Raw genomic sequence first — 18,189 nt, 5'->3', positions numbered from 1 at the left:
AGATGGAACATCACAAAGAGTTTTATTTAAAAATGAACATTCCCGCTTTGTCCGTCTGGAGACCCTCAAAGAAGCCATCTCGGCCCGTTATTGTTTTCTCTTTTTATTAATGATTTGCTACTTGCTTTAATGAACTCGCTGGTACTAATGTATGCAAACGATGTTAAGCTTTGTCTGCAATATAAACTCGGTGTCAATATAAGCTAAAGATTTAATACTTAAGAGGTGAGACTGCTTTAGAAAGTCACAAAAAGGAGTTATTTTCGAGTTTTTTTGTTTGAGAAAATACAAAAAATAAGGCTTTTCAAGATTTTTGGTTTATTTTATCATATATTCCTAGAATACAAAAATATATTTTTTAGTTGAAAATATTGTATAAAACTTGAGTGGGGTTGACGTTGCATCGCTGAAGTTTTGCAATGGCGTGAAAGATACAATGTCTGAAACAAAGCAATCGAATAGAATTTTAATAACTACTATTTTTTCTTCTGGGTAAACTAAAAAAACCAAAAAGAGAAAGTGCTTGAAATAAAAATCTTTAAAAAATTTGTTTTACCATTTCTTTTTAGTTTAAATTGAAATTCAATTCTGAGGAGAACAAGCTATGAATCACGCCCGCCAATACTTAAAAATCATATAAATAAAAAAAGTGCGACTTTTTAGTCGCACCATAACTACATACTTTGTATCTACGAAAAAATTGAGAATTGTACTATGTCACTTTGTGTGTTCATTCTTAGATGTCCATATTAACATTTGATAAGAGCATTAAAAAAATAAACCATTTATATCCATCCATAAAGCAGGCCCATTAATGTATCAAACTTATTTTTATCGTTCAGGTCCTCAATGGGATTTCCTTACAAAAATTAACTCTGGTTAACGATCTTGGTGTCCTATTAGACTGGGATGCAAATTTCACCTTCCTTCGTATCATAGCAGACTCGTAACTTACCCTCCTTAACAAATCGTAGAATAATGCTGGGTGTCATTTTTCTACACAACCTTATTAATGGTGATGTAGATAGTCAGCATTTACTAACACTCTAAACTTACAGTTTAACGTTCCGAATAGAAAGCTTTAGTTCAGCCTCGGTATACAAGGTACCTTCTAAATTTAAAGAACATCAAGAATTTACTCTTAAATACTTAGAGGCTCGGTCTAATTTCACCATGCATAACGTAACATTCTTACAAGAGAATGTTATAGAAGTTATAATCGCTACTCCCGGATTCAATTTACTCAGAATCAGTCTTTTCCCCCTTTGCTTACCTTTAAAAATTCAAATGCAAATACTGGTCACTGTCTATCTTTTGGTACAGATTTTTTAAACAACGTATATATCTATCACTATATACTATATACTATTCCCGCTCAGCCTTACACTTATAATAGTCAATCAGCAAACCTTTTTTTCCATCTTTGAATAAAAGGCGTGTGTTGGAGGAGTACCAGTCTGTGTTCTGAAAAACTGTGCCCAGGCACCGTGCAAACCTTTCCTTAAACTCTTTAATCTATCACTGGAAACTGCAATCATTCGCCTTATGTAAATGTTATCTTATATTACTCTGCATAAAAAAGGGAAAGTGATCTGAAGCTGCCAATTATGAAGCCAATTCAAATTATTCAGCAATTTCAAAGCTTTTTGAAATACTAATCACTCCAAATTTGCAATTTTTTGTATTTTAATAATATCACCGTGCTAGCATGGCTTCATGAAGCGCAGCTATACCACCATCATCTTATTTTAGCTAACATTTTTTGTCACGGATGTGTTCCGGTATGGCATAGAAACAGACGCCATTAAAACATTTGACTCTGTTAACCATTCGCTTCTTTTAAATAAACTCAGGCTTTTGGGATTCCCAACTGATCTTCTTATCTGTATTTCGAGATACTTATCTGGAAGAACCCGTGTCTTCTTTAAAGAATGCTGATAACGGGCAATTAGTGCACCGCTTCGGCTAGATACACTGAGAGAACTAACTAGTGATAATTACAAGATTTGATGCTGGCACAAGTCCCAACATCCTCCCCCCCTTGAAAATTCAACCAGGAGCGGGAAACGTCTTTCCGGGATTGCGCGGAGCCACCTTGACAGCTGCAGATAGTAGCAGCTGTGAAACGGACTCCCCCCATTGGAATAAACAGATGAGGGGCCAGATGAGGGATTAGGAACAGCAGCTTCAGAAAATCCAACGCAGACAACTGCCAGACGCGACGTGAAAATGAAGACCATGGGGGGAGCGGTGGATAGCGGGGTCACTATACCCTTGCAGAGGGTATTATAATTTTGGTCCAAAGTGTGTATCATAGTGAAGGAATCATCTTCGACCCTATAAAGTAAATATATTCTTGATCAGGATCACCTCCTGAGTCGATATAAGCATGTCCATCTGACCGTCTGTCCGTTTTTACGCAAACTAATCTCTCTGTTTAAGCTATCAAAATGAATCTTTTTACACATCCTTCTTTTGGTTGCAGGCAGTATATAGGTCGGAACGGCCGGGATCGGCCGACTATATCCTATAGCTGTCATAGAACGATCGGAATTGGCAGAACTTTGGTGTTTTTTAAGTTTGAAAGATGGGACTTGGTACAGATTCCATTTTGGGTAAAGTAATCCGATTTGCCAAATTTTATAAAGATCGTCCGACTATAACCTATAGCTGCCATATAACTGAACGATCGGAAATGTAACAACGTTACCTGCAAATGTTAATTTCGGCTCCGCCCGAAGTTAGCTTTCCTTTCTTGTTGATATTGACTTCAGTAAAAAATTTGACTCTGTTAACCATTCGCTTCTTTTTCGTAAAATCGGTCTTTTGGGATTCCCAACTGATCTCCTGATCTGCATTTCCAGCTACTTATCTGACGATACTTCAGATACATACTTATCTGAAGAAGCCTTTTTTAAAGATAATCTCTCGTGCTTAGTCCGTGTATAATTTGGTGTGCTCCAAGGAAGCCATCTTGAACCCTTATTTTTTAAATTGTTTATTAAAAAAACCCCTAAAACTTAATGGATGCATATCTTCACCTTTATTAATTAACTTACATTCATTAACAAACCGTAGAACGATGCTGGGTGTCGTATTTATTAACAATCTAATTTTAAATTTTAAACCAGCTTAAAATGTAACGTTGCTAGTAGAAGAACTAGAAATTTTCGTCCTCTACTCCACAGCCATTTTAGTACAACTAAATGGTCTAAACTACTAAAATGGTCTCTACCACATCTGTGCTCTACGTATAACCTTATTCTTAAAGCCTTATCTGAACATCACTCTTCCTCGTATTATTTTGTTCTAGTCATTCCCGGCGATTCAAGCCATACGTTATGCCGCAGCAACCCGAAACCAATGGTTGTTGCAGCTATTGTGGTTGAAGATATAGTTTTCCTTTTTTAAGTTTTTATCGTATACAAACCCCAGGCAAAGCATTAATGGTCGGGAGTAGGGCACTGGGCACTCCACGACTCTTGAAAAGTTCCATTTAGGTACAAAAAAGCTGAGAAGAGCGAGCGAGGTCTCTCCATATGCGCTTGCAGCTCGTATTGGAGTGGTTCGATCGGCAGCGCATAAATTTACGCGTTATTTTTTGCAAATAGCAGCATCGGAGCAAACAAAAAAAAACATATTGATTTTGAATCTATTATCATTATATTCATTATATTATCATATATTTTATCTCAATAAATAAAATCTGCATTTTTTTTTATTTTTAGCGTTATTCCCTACACGCAGGAAAAGAAAGTATACTCCGAAACGATACTAAACGACTTACAATTAATCGATTCCGTAAGGCAAAACAACATAGCTCAAACAAAATGCCACCTCCTTATCCTAATGGTTGGTATGGTATATTAGAATCGTGTTTGCTTAAAGTGAGTGAGGCAATTTTTATATCATGTTTAGGAGAACAATTAGTCGTTTACCGCACTCAAAATAATAAAGTATTTATTGTGGATGCATATTGCCCCCATTTAGGAGCAAATTTAGGCGTTGGGGGACGGGTAGATGGAGACTGCATAGTTTGTCCTTTTCACCAATGGAGCTTTCGAGGATCGGATGGGAAATGTGCAAAAATTCCTTATAGTGCTTCGGGTAAGTTAAGCAAAGACATCTATTCAAAATATTTTCTTTTCTCATTGGATATCTTTGAAAATAATTCCAATGAAAGCAAGCTCACGATCTCATGACTAACATGACTAATCCCTAAGATGGTGATTTCTCGTATAACCGGAAAATTTGTCATATTAGTTTAAAAAAAAATGTGTGTTAAATTTTTTCAATTTAGATTTTGTTTTATGATTTTAGAAACTTTGATTATTTTACCTTTGACCTTTCAACAGCCATAACAACAAATGCAATTGCTTTTTTCGTTATTGTCTACACAATCAAAAAATTTTCGATCACTGATACAGACTAGGCCTAATAATTTTATGAACAAGAGAACTCCAAAAGTCAACATTTTTGTGATTTAATCAATTTATAAAATTTGAAATGAGTTTTAATCACAAAGAAAAACTTAGATTTGAATATGTTCATGTTGAGTATTTTTGTTTTTTCTTTTTGTATTAAGTTCTTTTAAAGCAAATTTTTAAAGCAATTCCAGACTTTAATCCCGATTACTCCTTGATTAATGGTTACCATATTTTTATGCAAATTAATGAAAAATCAAGAATTTATTAAATTAAATTCGTACCAAATAATTAAAACTTAATTGTTTCCGATGCAGGGGCGCACGCAGGGGGGGGTTTTGAGGGGTTCGAACCCCCCCCGAAATTTTGAAAAAATTGCAAAATTAACGGGAAAATAAAAATATAAATTTCATATTCATTCAAAAATAGTTCTGGCAGATACCACGAGAGCGCCACTTACAAAATGAGTAACTATATTGACATATTGATAACCTATAAAATAATGTGACGTTTATTTAAGACCTGCCCAACAAAAATGTCTAATGCAAAGATAACATCATTTTTCAAACCAAAAATGCGCCAATTTTGGACCCTAATATTCCAAATACTCCATTTCCCGAACAAGTTCAAAATGAAAGTGAAAAGAAAAAATCTTTCCAAAGAGAATCCCATAAAAACTTTCATCGAAGCTTTGGACGTTTGCGATAAAACATTCTATCCAACGGTATACCGATTTCTTCAGATCGGTGCAACACTGCCAGTAACAGTGGCTTCGAGCGAACGGTCGTTCTCTACACTACGAAGATTGAAGACATATTTACGCAATAAGACTGGAGAGCAAAGATTGAATGGATTGGCGCTTCTGAACATTCACCGGGATCTGGAAGTAACCTTTGACGCAATATTGAGTATAACGGCCCAAAAACCAAGAAAGATCGATATTACATTGTGAATTACACGGTGCGACAGTGAAAAAACACTTGTGAAACGAGATAGTGTAGGTTGTTAATCTGGTCGAAGAGAACTCAAAAATATTTTTTTTATATTTTTGGAACCCTCCAATTTTTTTTTATTTAAAAAAAAACCGTTTTTCGGGACTTTTTTGCGCTTAAAAATTCCTGAACGCGTTATTTTCAACCGATTTCAAAATTTTCGGTGTTTTTCAATAGTTAAATGTTGTAGCTTTTGAAAAAAAAATATATCTTCGATTTTGTTGAACAAAAAGGACAAAATTTTTACACCTGAAACTAAAGTTTTCGACTTTTATTCGTGTTTTTTGGATTTTGATGCCAGTTTTTCGGTAAAACTTACTAAAATTCTGTCATGTTTGCCACATATCAATGTTGTCTTATTCATTCTGAATAAAACGAGACAAATTTCATCAAAAAATAATGAAAATTGGTGAAGTTATAACGCTTTTCCCAAAAAAAGTCAACTCAACCTTGCGTGCGCTCCGGAGTACCTGTGTGTATAAGTCAGGAATATGCTCTTCTTCTTATAGTGCTCCCATGGTTTTATTGACTTTTTTTGGGAAAAGCGTTATAACTTCAACAATTTGTATTATTTTTTAATGAAATTTGTCTCGTTCTATTCAGTATTATTGAGACAATATTAATATGTGGCATAAATGACAAACTTTTTGTCAGAAGAAAGCAATATACTCTTATTTTTATACACATTGTTCCTCCGAAGCGCCCGCTAGGTTGAGTTGACTTTTTTTGGGAAAAGCGTTATAACTTCACCAATTTTCATTATTTTTTGATGAAATTTGTCTCGTTTTATTCAGAATGAATAAGACAACATTGATATGTGGCAAACATGACAGAATTTTAGTAAGTTTTACCGAAAAACTGGCATCAAAATCCAAAAAACACGAATAAAAGTCGAAAACTTTAGTTTCAGGTGTAAAAATTTTGTCCTTTTTGTTCAACAAAATCGAAGATATATTTTTTTTTCAAAAGCTACAACATTTAACTATTAAAAAACACCGAAAATTTTGAAATCGGTTGAAAATAACGCGTTCAGGAATTTTTAAGCGCAAAAAAGTCCCGAAAAACGGTTTTTTTTAAATAAAAAAAAATTGGAGGGTTCCAAAAATATAAAAAAAATATTTTTGAGTTCTCTTCGACCAGATTAACAACCTACACTATCTCGTTTCCCAAGTGTATTTCGTTTTTTTTTTTTTGTCGCACAGTGTTATTTATGAATAAATTATAAATATTCACATTCAAACTTAACTTACCTAACCCCCCCCAAAAATATTTCCTGCGTGCGCCCCTGTTCCGATGCGATGACTGAGTCAAAGCGATAAAGCATGGGCATTGAAATGAAATAGCTTCAAAGGTGTCAAGAGAGAATGGCGCTAGATTCGGGACAAAGAGACCGCTATCAAATTTTTTAATTTTTTTCACAAATTTGTCAAATAACTATCTTCCAAAGGATGATAATATTTTCAACTACCAATTAGAAAAATTAAATCTTTTACTTTACTATTATACTCATACACATTTTTATTATGTCACTATGAATTTTAATAAATTTCAAGCGTCTAACTAGGTCAAATATTAAGAGTATCATTAACCCATTGTTTTGCGAATCTAGCATAAAATTTTATTTGCAAAAATTATGTTTATAACTGAAGAAGTATCTAAAATATTGAAAGGCTGGAAATTAATATTAGAAAAAATTGCAGAAGTCGTCCGTCGAGAAGCAAATTTTTAACTTATTGATCAGTTGATTGCATTTTTAAAGCAGGGTTATATAAAAAACACGCAGCATCTTTCGGTTTAGCCTCACATAAAATTTGTACTTTTTTAATAGATGCTACAATAAAACATAGCAAAGATGTGCTGCTAACTTGGAGATTCCTACATATATTTTTAAAATTGCCACATAGATTCGCAGCCTTGCTTCTATGCTAAATGTGTATAATTTAATTATTTAATAATTAAATTAATAATTTAATAATTTAAAGGTCGATTGTTTTATTTACTCATATTAATGAGACGATTACTTAACTAACTATTGTTATTATTGTTAGCTCACTGTACATAGTTGTTGTTAAAGAAAAAAAAAAAACTAAAACGCAACGAGCTGATTGTGTTCAATGAGTTTTAACAAGGTAGATTCTGGGAAGGGTTATTCTGAACCTTTAATTTTTTGGCAACATGTATAAATTTAGTTACCGAGCGTTTTCGGGAGCTTTTTTTTTTTTGTTCTAAATATTGGCTTTAATAAAAACAAGCACAGTTCGATTTATAGATAGTCATACAATTTATTTAATTTTTTTAACGTTTCTACAAATGATATATGTACATATGTGACTGAGTAGGGTTGACGACCGAATTAGAATAATGACGCAGGAGAGCGGCTCAACGCTTTATGCATCGAAGCGACCGAGAGATCCCGCGAGAGAGCGAGACAAACGCTAAAATTCAATAAATTCTTGCCGGCCAAAACTTTCCGGCGGCTGCTTGACCCGACATACTCCCCCCGTTGGAAGATGAGCTATCAACAGCATCATGAATGGACAGCAGGCACAATTTGTTGACTGCCCGCCTTGTAGCTCCGGACGCCGTCCGCAGCGCACCTGACCCACTCCGTCATCGTCGTCTCTAACCTCGCTGTCACTGCAGCTGGGCGATGGCATCTCGGTAGCCATTTCGCTGCAAAAGTAATATTTCTCCTTCCCGCTGAGCCCTTTGCGGAGGCGCTTCTTCTTTGGCTTGGACGCAAAATTGCGATGAGACTCTACCTTCACCGGCTCCGTCTGAGGCTGGACAAGCAACTCTGAATGCCTAGCTGCCATGAGCACCTTACCATCGTCAACCGCAATCCTACCGAGCCGAGTTTTTTGGATGGAGGGCAAACCAGGAGACAGATGAATTTGCCCCAAAGAAAGCAGCTCGTAAAATAATCCAGCTCCAATTAGCAAATCAACTGGTTGAGGCTGGTGAAAATGAGGATCCGCTAGCTCTACATTGGCGGGCATTTTCCAAGAGCGGACGTCCAATGCAAAATTGGGCTGAAGGTCAGTGATGTTGGAAGATACGATTGCAGTTAATTGCGCAAAGTAGTCAGAGCATTGGAATTGCAAGCTGACTTGCACTGAAAACCCATCTGAAGAGATGGCTAGATGCACCTGCGAGCCAGATACAGAATCGAAAACCTTGAACAGGAGTTTATCACGTGAGAATGGCCATCACAGATCATGAATGCGGAAGTGTTTGTGATCACAAATGCAGAATTACCTGGATAAAAGGGTCTACGTCGTCCTACCGCAAAGTTTGGCGCATGTGATGTCGTCGGCAAATTCATGCTCTCCAAAGTCCGGCATCTTTGTTCAAGAAAACTGGCGTAGACTCCCACGTTGAAATGGAATTCAAGGAATCCGAGTCAGCTTGCATTTCCTTCCACTTAGACTGCGTGGCATTATCAACCTTCTGCAACAGCACTTGGATAATGATGCAGCTAGCAATCTGCTTCGTTCTGCCCATGCTTGACAGTGCTCGCATATGCGAATTAAATTTATCCGAAAGCTCGCGAAGCCTCGTCGCCGATGCGGATTCTACGGCCCTCATATGCATTATCTCATTATCATGAGCTTGAAAAATAAGCCTCCGATTACTAAACCTTTTGTTTAGCAGCTCCAATGCGACGTCATAATTTTTGAAGCTTCTCGACCCGACTGATGAATGGGTTTGTGTCCACCATGGTCGAGAATAGTGACCGAAATTCAAGCCACTCCGCATAGCCTCCAATAAAAGTGGAAAGTGGCAGTGGCGGCAAGGCCTGGAATGATCTGCCGAACGACGCATCAAAATTGGTGGCAGAAGTAGCGTTGATCAGCGTCAAACTCGCCGGCAACAAACTGGAGCGCCGCATAATCTCCAGGATCAGGATGAATCGTGCCTCCCTCGCCGCATCGTTGAAGTTGATGCGCAGATCGCTCCTGAGTTCTGAAACATCCAGCTTGGACAGCTCCTTGTGTGCGCTCTTGAAATCCGCGACGATGCCTTCCAATTCACTAAGCCGCACATTTATCATCGCCTCCGGAAATTTCTCCACTGCTTTCAAGGAGGACAGCAATCCTTAAAGGTCCTCAAAAAGGACAACTGCACTTTGGCTCAGGAATTCTTTCCTTCCAGGAGTGGCACAATGTAAAAAAGGTGCCGTCTTTTTTTTTAAGATACCCATGAGTTGTGGCTGATTGGGATAGAATTTTTCCTTGGCTGAATTTCTATGGAATTTTTCCTTGAAATTTTTCGTTAGCTTGGGCTGTATTTTCGATATCTGAGCAGAAGTAGTTCCAAAAGGAGCGCTTCGCTTTGCGGATGGATTTGTTATATAATATAAGGGCAATGGGACCTTGAATTGGGCAGAATAGGTCTCCTCGTTTCCGGCTTTTGTACTATTGAACAGGGCTCTGCTTGCCGTCTGGAGGTTCGCTAGCTCTGTAGGCTCAGGGGTTACATGGCTAAGTATCTGTTTCGATACAAACGTGAGATCAATGGATTCCCTGCGATTTGCAATAATAAAAGTGTGATAATCACCCTTATTGCACCACCCCATTGAGGGTTGGAGTCACATTCTATAAGGAGGCCTAGGTTTAGCTCTTTTCTGTCCTGTACTAGCTTGTCGGGGGGGTAACGACCTCACATAGTCCATGTACGACGATAGTAACCGGATAGGAGTCGTTTGGCACTCCAAGGTGGCTGTCGCATTGTCTTCGTTGCTGTAATTATGAAGCAAAACTATGCTAAGGTGCTTTTTAGCTACAATACAGGCTCTAATTTTACCTTCAGTGTTAACTACTAATAGCTTGTACTCCTTGGTCGCTATTCCAGAAACCCTACCTCCTAGACAAACACTCCTGGACTAGGACTATAGCAGATCCATCCTCTGCCAGAAGGAGCAGCAGAGCAGCTGAGGCTGCCTTACAAGGATCCTCCACCATTATGATCTTCGCCTCATCTACAACTTCTGTAAAGCTTTACTAAACAAGCTCAACCTGCAATAGATACGTTTTGAACAAAGAACAGTTTTAGATAGCCATGACTTTTTGAAAATATGAGATTAAAACTCCAATTTAATTGAAGAAAATATTGTTTAACCATCTATATTAAATTCAATAAAATTATTTCGAGTTTTTCCTTAAATTCAAAATTAAAACATGGTATGATCTATTGATTTCAATAAGAAAATAAAAATCTTCCAAAGAAAAATGTTTGGGGAACAATCATAGAAGACCAAAAATTAATGTAGAAAATCTGAGATTTAAACTTTGGATGAGTATTCCAAAGATCTGGTAACTGCTAGATACCATTTTTTAATTTTAGTTGGTAACATACATTTCAAAAATGATATGTACTGGATACAATGATGGTCATCGCCATTACACGGCCTTCATAATTCAATATATGGTAAAATTTGATAAATTTCTTCTCTTAGGTGTACCGCGTAAACTGTGGGTGATAGAACCTATGTTTGTTCTGGACTTTGGTTCAGGGGAGCCTAAAGGTTATGGACCAGGTAAAATTATGCGTGGAGGAAAAAAAAAGTTGGAAATTGTTGGCCTGTGTTAATAGTCAGCTATCCATGAAAAGGTTCCGATTTTTTAGGAAATTGATCAGGGGTCTCGATATTAAGGAATAATTTTCAACAAATTTAATGGCGTAAATGGCGCAAACTTTTGAACGGTTTTCCGATTTCAATTTGATGAGAACCAATGCATAGATTTTGTTCGTCCGTATAGCGTTATGCCGCCACTGCGTCGAACTTGAACTCGGGCATAACGGTAGGTCCCGGAGTCGTAGTTAAAAGAACGTATAAAAGTTCTGACTGAATTTACGTGGATTCTGCAAGGGACCGCTCGGTTGACCAGGCGCATGCTGTGATCAGGCTGGAATTGATGTGGGGTGCTTGAAGTCCTGGGCTGCTTCTCCTCTAGTACAGATGGTATGGTGGTTCGCCTGATTCCTTATCGGCCGGTCCTCGAAGTAGGTTAGGTAACGCGGGGTCTACTTGTGGTTCGTTTCACGGGAGCAACATTCGAAGTAGAGTAGATAATGACGACTTACTTGTGATCCGTTTATGATAAAAGTTCTACTGGTGGTCCGTTTACACTGGAGCCACGCGAAGTAGATAGCTTTAAGAGAGTCCTACATGTGAACCGTTTTACACAGGATCACTCGAAGTAGGTTAATTTTAAGTGCCATAGTTCAGACACTGAGTAACGAGACGATTCACTCTGATTTCGCAACTATCTTTATTTCAGAAGAATAATTCTTAAATTTGATGCTAATTTATACATAATTAAATCTATGCACGTGGTAAAACCAATTTTAATGCCAGGGTCACCCACCTCTGAGTCTGCTGACTCAGATTGCTTGTTCATGCATTGCTTGTTTTTTGCTTGGGTTTTGCTTGCCTCGGTCAGTCGGTCATTCTTCCCGCTGATAATGCTGATTTCTGCTTCTGGCGCCGTCTACTAGTGCTGGGTTAATAGGTTGGATATAGTTTTATGCTTATTACTAATTATTAATAGATGTGCCAATAGGTTAATGGGTTTGTATATTGCGACATGCAGATGCATATTGATTGGATCAAAATAAAAAGTGCGCATATAGGGTAGTGCCAACATTCTTACCTTTTTTCGTGATCTTTTAATTGTTCCTCCCAGTGCAGCAATGCTCAGGGTTGATGGTTCCAATTGTGTCCAAGTCCAAGTGTGTCAGCCATCCTTCTGGTGATTATGTTAATCTGTGATTCAGAATGTAGGAGTGTGCGGCATTGCTGAGGGGTTCCAAATTTCAAGCGTCTAACTAGGTCAAATATTAAGAGTATCATTAACCCATTGTTTGGCGAATCTAGCATAAAATTTTATTTGCAAAAATTATGTTTATAACTGAAGAAGTATCTAAAATATTGAAAGGCTGGAAATTAATATTAGAAAAAATTGCAGAAGTCGTCCGTCGAGAAGCAAATTTTTAACTTATTGATCAGTTGATTGCATTTTTAAAGCAGGGTTATATAAAAAACACGCAGCATCTTTCGGTTTAGCCTCACATAAAATTTGTACTTTTTTAATAGATGCTACAATAAAACATAGCAAAGATGAGCTGCTAACTTGGAGATTCCTACATATATTTTTAAAATTGCCACATAGATTCGCAGCCTTGCTTCTATGCTAAATGTGTATAATTTAATTATTTAATAATTAAATTAATAATTTAATAATTTAAAGGTCGATTGTTTTATTTACTCATATTAATGAGACGATTACTTAACTAACTATTGTTATTATTGTTAGCTCACTGTACATAGTTGTTGTTAAAGAAAAAAAAAAAACTAAAACGCAACGAGCTGATTGTGTTCAATGAGTTTTAACAAGGTAGATTCTGGGAAGGGTTATTCTGAACCTTTAATTTTTTGGCAACATGTATAAATTTAGTTACCGAGCGTTTTCGGGAGCTTTTTTTTTTTTGTTCTAAATATTGGCTTTAATAAAAACAAGCACAGTTCGATTTATAGATAGTCATACAATTTATTTAATTTTTTTAACGTTTCTACAAATGATATATGTACATATGTGACTGAGTAGGGTTGACGACCGAATTAGAATAATGACGCAGGAGAGCGGCTCAACGCTTTATGCATCGAAGCGACCGAGAGATCCCGCGAGAGAGCGAGACAAACGCTAAAATTCAATAAATTCTTGCCGGCCAAAACTTTCCGGCGGCTGCTTGACCCGACATACTCCCCCCGTTGGAAGATGAGCTATCAACAGCATCATGAATGGACAGCAGGCACAATTTGTTGACTGCCCGCCTTGTAGCTCCGGACGCCGTCCGCAGCGCACCTGACCCACTCCGTCATCGTCGTCTCTAACCTCGCTGTCACTGCAGCTGGGCGATGGCATCTCGGTAGCCATTTCGCTGCAAAAGTAATATTTCTCCTTCTCGCTGAGCCCTTTGCGGAGGCGCTTCTTCTTTGGCTTGGACGCAAAATTGCGATGAGACTCTACCTTCACCGGCTCCGTCTGAGGCTGGACAAGCAACTCTGAATGCCTAGCTGCCATGAGCACCTTACCATCGTCAACCGCAATCCTACCGAGCCGAGTTTTTTGGATGGAGGGCAAACCAGGAGACAGATGAATTTGCCCCAAAGAAAGCAGCTCGTAAAATAATCCAGCTCCAATAAGCAAATCAACTGGTTGAGGCTGGTGAAAATGAGGATCCGCTAGCTCTACATTGGCGGGCATTTTCCAAGAGCGGACGTCCAATGCAAAATTGGGCTGAAGGTCAGTGATGTTGGAAGATACGATTGCAGTTAATTGCGCAAAGTAGTCAGAGCATTGGAATTGCAAGCTGACTTGCACTGAAAGCCCATCTGAAGAGATGACTAGATGCACCTGCGAGCCAGATACAGAATCGAAAACCTTGAACAGGAGTTTATCACGTGAGAATGGCCATCACAGATCATGAATGCGGAAGTGTTTGTGATCACAAATGCAGAATTACCTGGATAAAAGGGTCTACGTCGTCCTACCGCAAAGTTTGGCGCATGTGATGTCGTCGGCAAATTCATGCTCTCCAAAGTCCGGCATCTTTGTTCAAGAAAACTGGCGATGGACTCCCACGTTGAAATGGAATTCAAGGAATCCGAGTCAGCTTGCATTTCCTTCCACTTAGACTGCGTGGCATTATCAACCTTCTGCAACAGCACTTGGATAATGATGCAGCTAGCAATCTGCTTCGTTCTGCCCATGCTTGACAGTGCTCGCATATGCGAATTAAATTTATCCGAAAGCTCGCGAAGCCTCGTCGCCGATGCGGATTCTACGGCCCTCATATGCATTATCTCATTATCATGAGCTTGAAAAATAAGCCTCCGATTACTAAACCTTTTGTTTAGCAGCTCCAATGCGACGTCATAATTTTTGAAGCTTCTCGACCCGACTGATGAATGGGTTTGTGTCCACCATGGTCGAGAATAGTGACCGAAATTCAAGCCACTCCGCATAGCCTCCAATAAAAGTGGAAAGTGGCAGTGGCGGCAAGGCCTGGAATGATCTGCCGAACGACGCATCAAAATTGGTGGCAGAAGTAGCGTTGATCAGCGTCAAACTCGCCGGCAACAAACTGGAGCGCCGCATAATCTCCAGGATCAGGATGAATCGTGCCTCCCTCGCCGCATCGTTGAAGTTGATGCGCAGATCGCTCCTGAGTTCTGAAACATCCAGCTTGGACAGCTCCTTGTGTGCGCTCTTGAAATCCGCGACGATGCCTTCCAATTCACTAAGCCGCACATTTATCATCGCCTCCGGAAATTTCTCCACTGCTTTCAAGGAGGACAGCAATCCTTAAAGGTCCTCAAAAAGGACAACTGCACTTTGGCTCAGGAATTCTTTCCTTCCAGGAGTGGCACAATGTAAAAAAGGTGCCGTCTTTTTTTTTAAGATACCCATGAGTTGTGGCTGATTGGGATAGAATTTTTCCTTGGCTGAATTTCTATGGAATTTTTCCTTGAAATTTTTCGTTAGCTTGGGCTGTATTTTCGATATCTGAGCAGAAGTAGTTCCAAAAGGAGCGCTTCGCTTTGCGGATGGATTTGTTATATAATATAAGGGCAATGGGACCTTGAATTGGGCAGAATAGGTCTCCTCGTTTCCGGCTTTTGTACTATTGAACAGGGCTCTGCTTGCCGTCTGGAGGTTCGCTAGCTCTGTAGGCTCAGGTTGGCCTATTTCGCATTTCTTCTTGGACATGCTTTTTTGGGGGCATTGTTGCAGGCTTGAGTGGACTCTTGCGCCAGAGTGCTAAGACTCTCCACGCTTTGAGGATAGTCAGGTGGCTTTGGTGCAATAGTCTTTGACAGGACTTGGTAATACCTGGATCAATTGGTTTTTGGATGGTTTTGAAAAACCGCTGGTCGAAGAAAGAGTGTTTCTCTAGGACCTTCCAAAGGGTTACATGGCTAAGTATCTGTTTCGATACAAACGTGAGATCAATGGATTCCCTGCGATTTGCAATAATAAAAGTGTGATAATCACCCTTATTGCACCACCCCATTGAGGGTTGGAGTCACATTCTATAAGGAGGCCTAGGTTTAGCTCTTTTCTGTCCTGTACTAGCTTGTCGGGGGGGGTAACGACCTCACATAGTCCATGTACGACGATAGTAACCGGATAGGAGTCGTTTGGCACTCCAAGGTGGCTGTCGCATTGTCTTCGTTGCTGTAATTATGAAGCAAAACTATGCTAAGGTGCTTTTTAGCTACAATACAGGCTCTAATTTTACCTTCAGTGTTAACTACTAATAGCTTGTACTCCTTGGTCGCTATTCCAGAAACCCTACCTCCTAGACAAACACTCCTGGACTAGGACTATAGCAGATCCATCCTCTGCCAGAAGGAGCAGCAGAGCAGCTGAGGCTGCCTTACAAGGATCCTCCACCATTATGATCTTCGCCTCATCTACAACTTCTGTAAAGCTTTACTAAACAAGCTCAACCTGCAATAGATACGTTTTGAACAAAGAACAGTTTTAGATAGCCATGACTTTTTGAAAATATGAGATTAAAACTCCAATTTAATTGAAGAAAATATTGTTTAACCATCTATATTAAATTCAATAAAATTATTTCGAGTTTTTCCTTAAATTCAAAATTAAAACATGGTATGATCTATTGATTTCAATAAGAAAATAAAAATCTTCCAAAGAAAAATGTTTGGGGAACAATCATAGAAGACCAAAAATTAATGTAGAAAATCTGAGATTTAAACTTTGGATGAGTATTCCAAAGATCTGGTAACTGCTAGATACCATTTTTTAATTTTAGTTGGTACACATACATTTCAAAAATGATATGTACTGGATACAATGATGGTCATCGCCATTACACGGCCTTCATAATTCAATATATGGTAAAATTTGATAAATTTCTTCTCTTAGGTGTACCGCGTAAACTGTGGGTGATAGAACCTATGTTTGTTCTGGACTTTGGTTCAGGGGAGCCTAAAGGTTATGGAGCAGGTAAAATTATGCGTGGAGGAAAAAAAAAGTTGGAAATTGTTGGCCTGTGTTAATAGTCAGCTATCCATGAAAAGGTTCCGATTTTTTAGGAAATTGATCAGGGGTCTCGATATTAAGGAATAATTTTCAACAAATTTAATGGCGTAAATGGCGCAAACTTTTGAACGGTTTTCCGATTTCAATTTGATGAGAACCAATGCATAGATTTTGTTCGTCCGTATAGCGTTATGCCGCCACTGCGTCGAACTTGAACTCGGGCATAACGGTAGGTCCCGGAGTCGTAGTTAAAAGAACGTATAAAAGTTCTGACTGAATTTACGTGGATTCTGCAAGGGACCGCTCGGTTGACCAGGCGCATGCTGTGATCAGGCTGGAATTGATGTGGGGTGCTTGAAGTCCTGGGCTGCTTCTCCTCTAGTACAGATGGTATGGTGGTTCGCCTGATTCCTTATCGGCCGGTCCTCGAAGTAGGTTAGGTAACGCGGGGTCTACTTGTGGTTCGTTTCACGGGAGCAACATTCGAAGTAGAGTAGATAATGACGACTTACTTGTGATCCGTTTATGATAAAAGTTCTACTGGTGGTCCGTTTACACTGGAGCCACGCGAAGTAGATAGCTTTAAGAGAGTCCTACATGTGAACCGTTTTACACAGGATCACTCGAAGTAGGTTGATTTTAAGTGCCATAGTTCAGACACTGAGTAACGAGACGATTCACTCTGATTTCGCAACTATCTTTATTTCAGAAGAATAATTCTTAAATTTGATGCTAATTTATACATAATTAAATCTATGCACGTGGTAAAACCAATTTTAATGCCAGGGTCACCCACCTCTGAGTCTGCTGACTCAGATTGCTTGTTCATGCATTGCTTGTTTTTTGCTTGGGTTTTGCTTGCCTCGGTCAGTCGGTCATTCTTCCCGCTGATAATGCTGATTTCTGCTTCTGGCGCCGTCTACTAGTGCTGGGTTAATAGGTTGGATATAGTTTTATGCTTATTACTAATTATTAATAGATGTGCCAATAGGTTAATGGGTTTGTATATTGCGACATGCAGATGCATATTGATTGGATCAAAATAAAAAGTGCGCATATAGGGTAGTGCCAACATTCTTCCCTTTTTTCGTGATCTTTTAATTGTTCCTCCCAGTGCAGCAATGCTCAGGGTTGATGGTTCCAATTGTGTCCAAGTCCAAGTGTGTCAGCCATCCTTCTGGTGATTATGTTAATCTGTGATTCAGAATGTAGGAGTGTGCGGCATTGCTGAGGGGTTCCGGCTGGTCCATGTATTGCCGCTTCGGCGGTTGGTAATAGAACGGTAGGCTTATCTGTAAGCAGGGCTGTGGCTGAACACACCACTCGTGATGAACTGGATCGAAGTGGAGCGGTCGACGTATTTTTCTGCATTGTTACTTGACTAGTTGCCTGACGCTCAAGGTTTTCTAACATCTCCTTCTGAGATTGTCGATTGGTTGGATCGGTGATGGCTAGTTCTAGAGATGAAAGCGTGTGTGGATCTAATCTTACCTCAATGATGTGTATCAAGATTGGCTCCTAGTTGTCTGTAGACACTTTCATTGCGTTGAGAGTGGCGACCGTTCGGAGCACGGTATCATGTAAGCTGCACAACTGATCCGCTGATCCATTTGTTCTGGGGTGTCCGAAAAGCTCTTGGATCGCGGATTAAGTCAACAGCCGTTCATTTTGGTATCGATGCTTTAGTCGTTGCCA

The 18,189-nt window shown here is 39.0% G+C and overlaps 1 protein-coding gene across 1 annotated transcript in view; it reads left to right on the top strand.

Annotated features, from left to right (window-relative positions):
* LOC26514480 (cholesterol 7-desaturase nvd) overlaps positions 1-18,189 on the top strand; it is a 114,963-nt gene that overhangs the window by 6,833 nt on the left and 89,941 nt on the right. The window contains exon 2 of the mRNA XM_044714748.1: positions 3,729-4,107. Coding sequence (XP_044570683.1) covers positions 3,831-4,107 — 277 coding nt within the window. The 5' untranslated portion in view covers positions 3,729-3,830. The remainder of the gene's footprint in view (positions 1-3,728; positions 4,108-18,189) is intronic.

Source organism: Drosophila ananassae, chromosome 2R (assembly GCF_017639315.1).
Source record: "Drosophila ananassae strain 14024-0371.13 chromosome 2R, ASM1763931v2, whole genome shotgun sequence".
NCBI lineage: Eukaryota > Metazoa > Arthropoda > Insecta > Diptera > Drosophilidae > Drosophila > Drosophila ananassae.
This window is presented reverse-complemented; position numbering and strand designations above follow the sequence as displayed.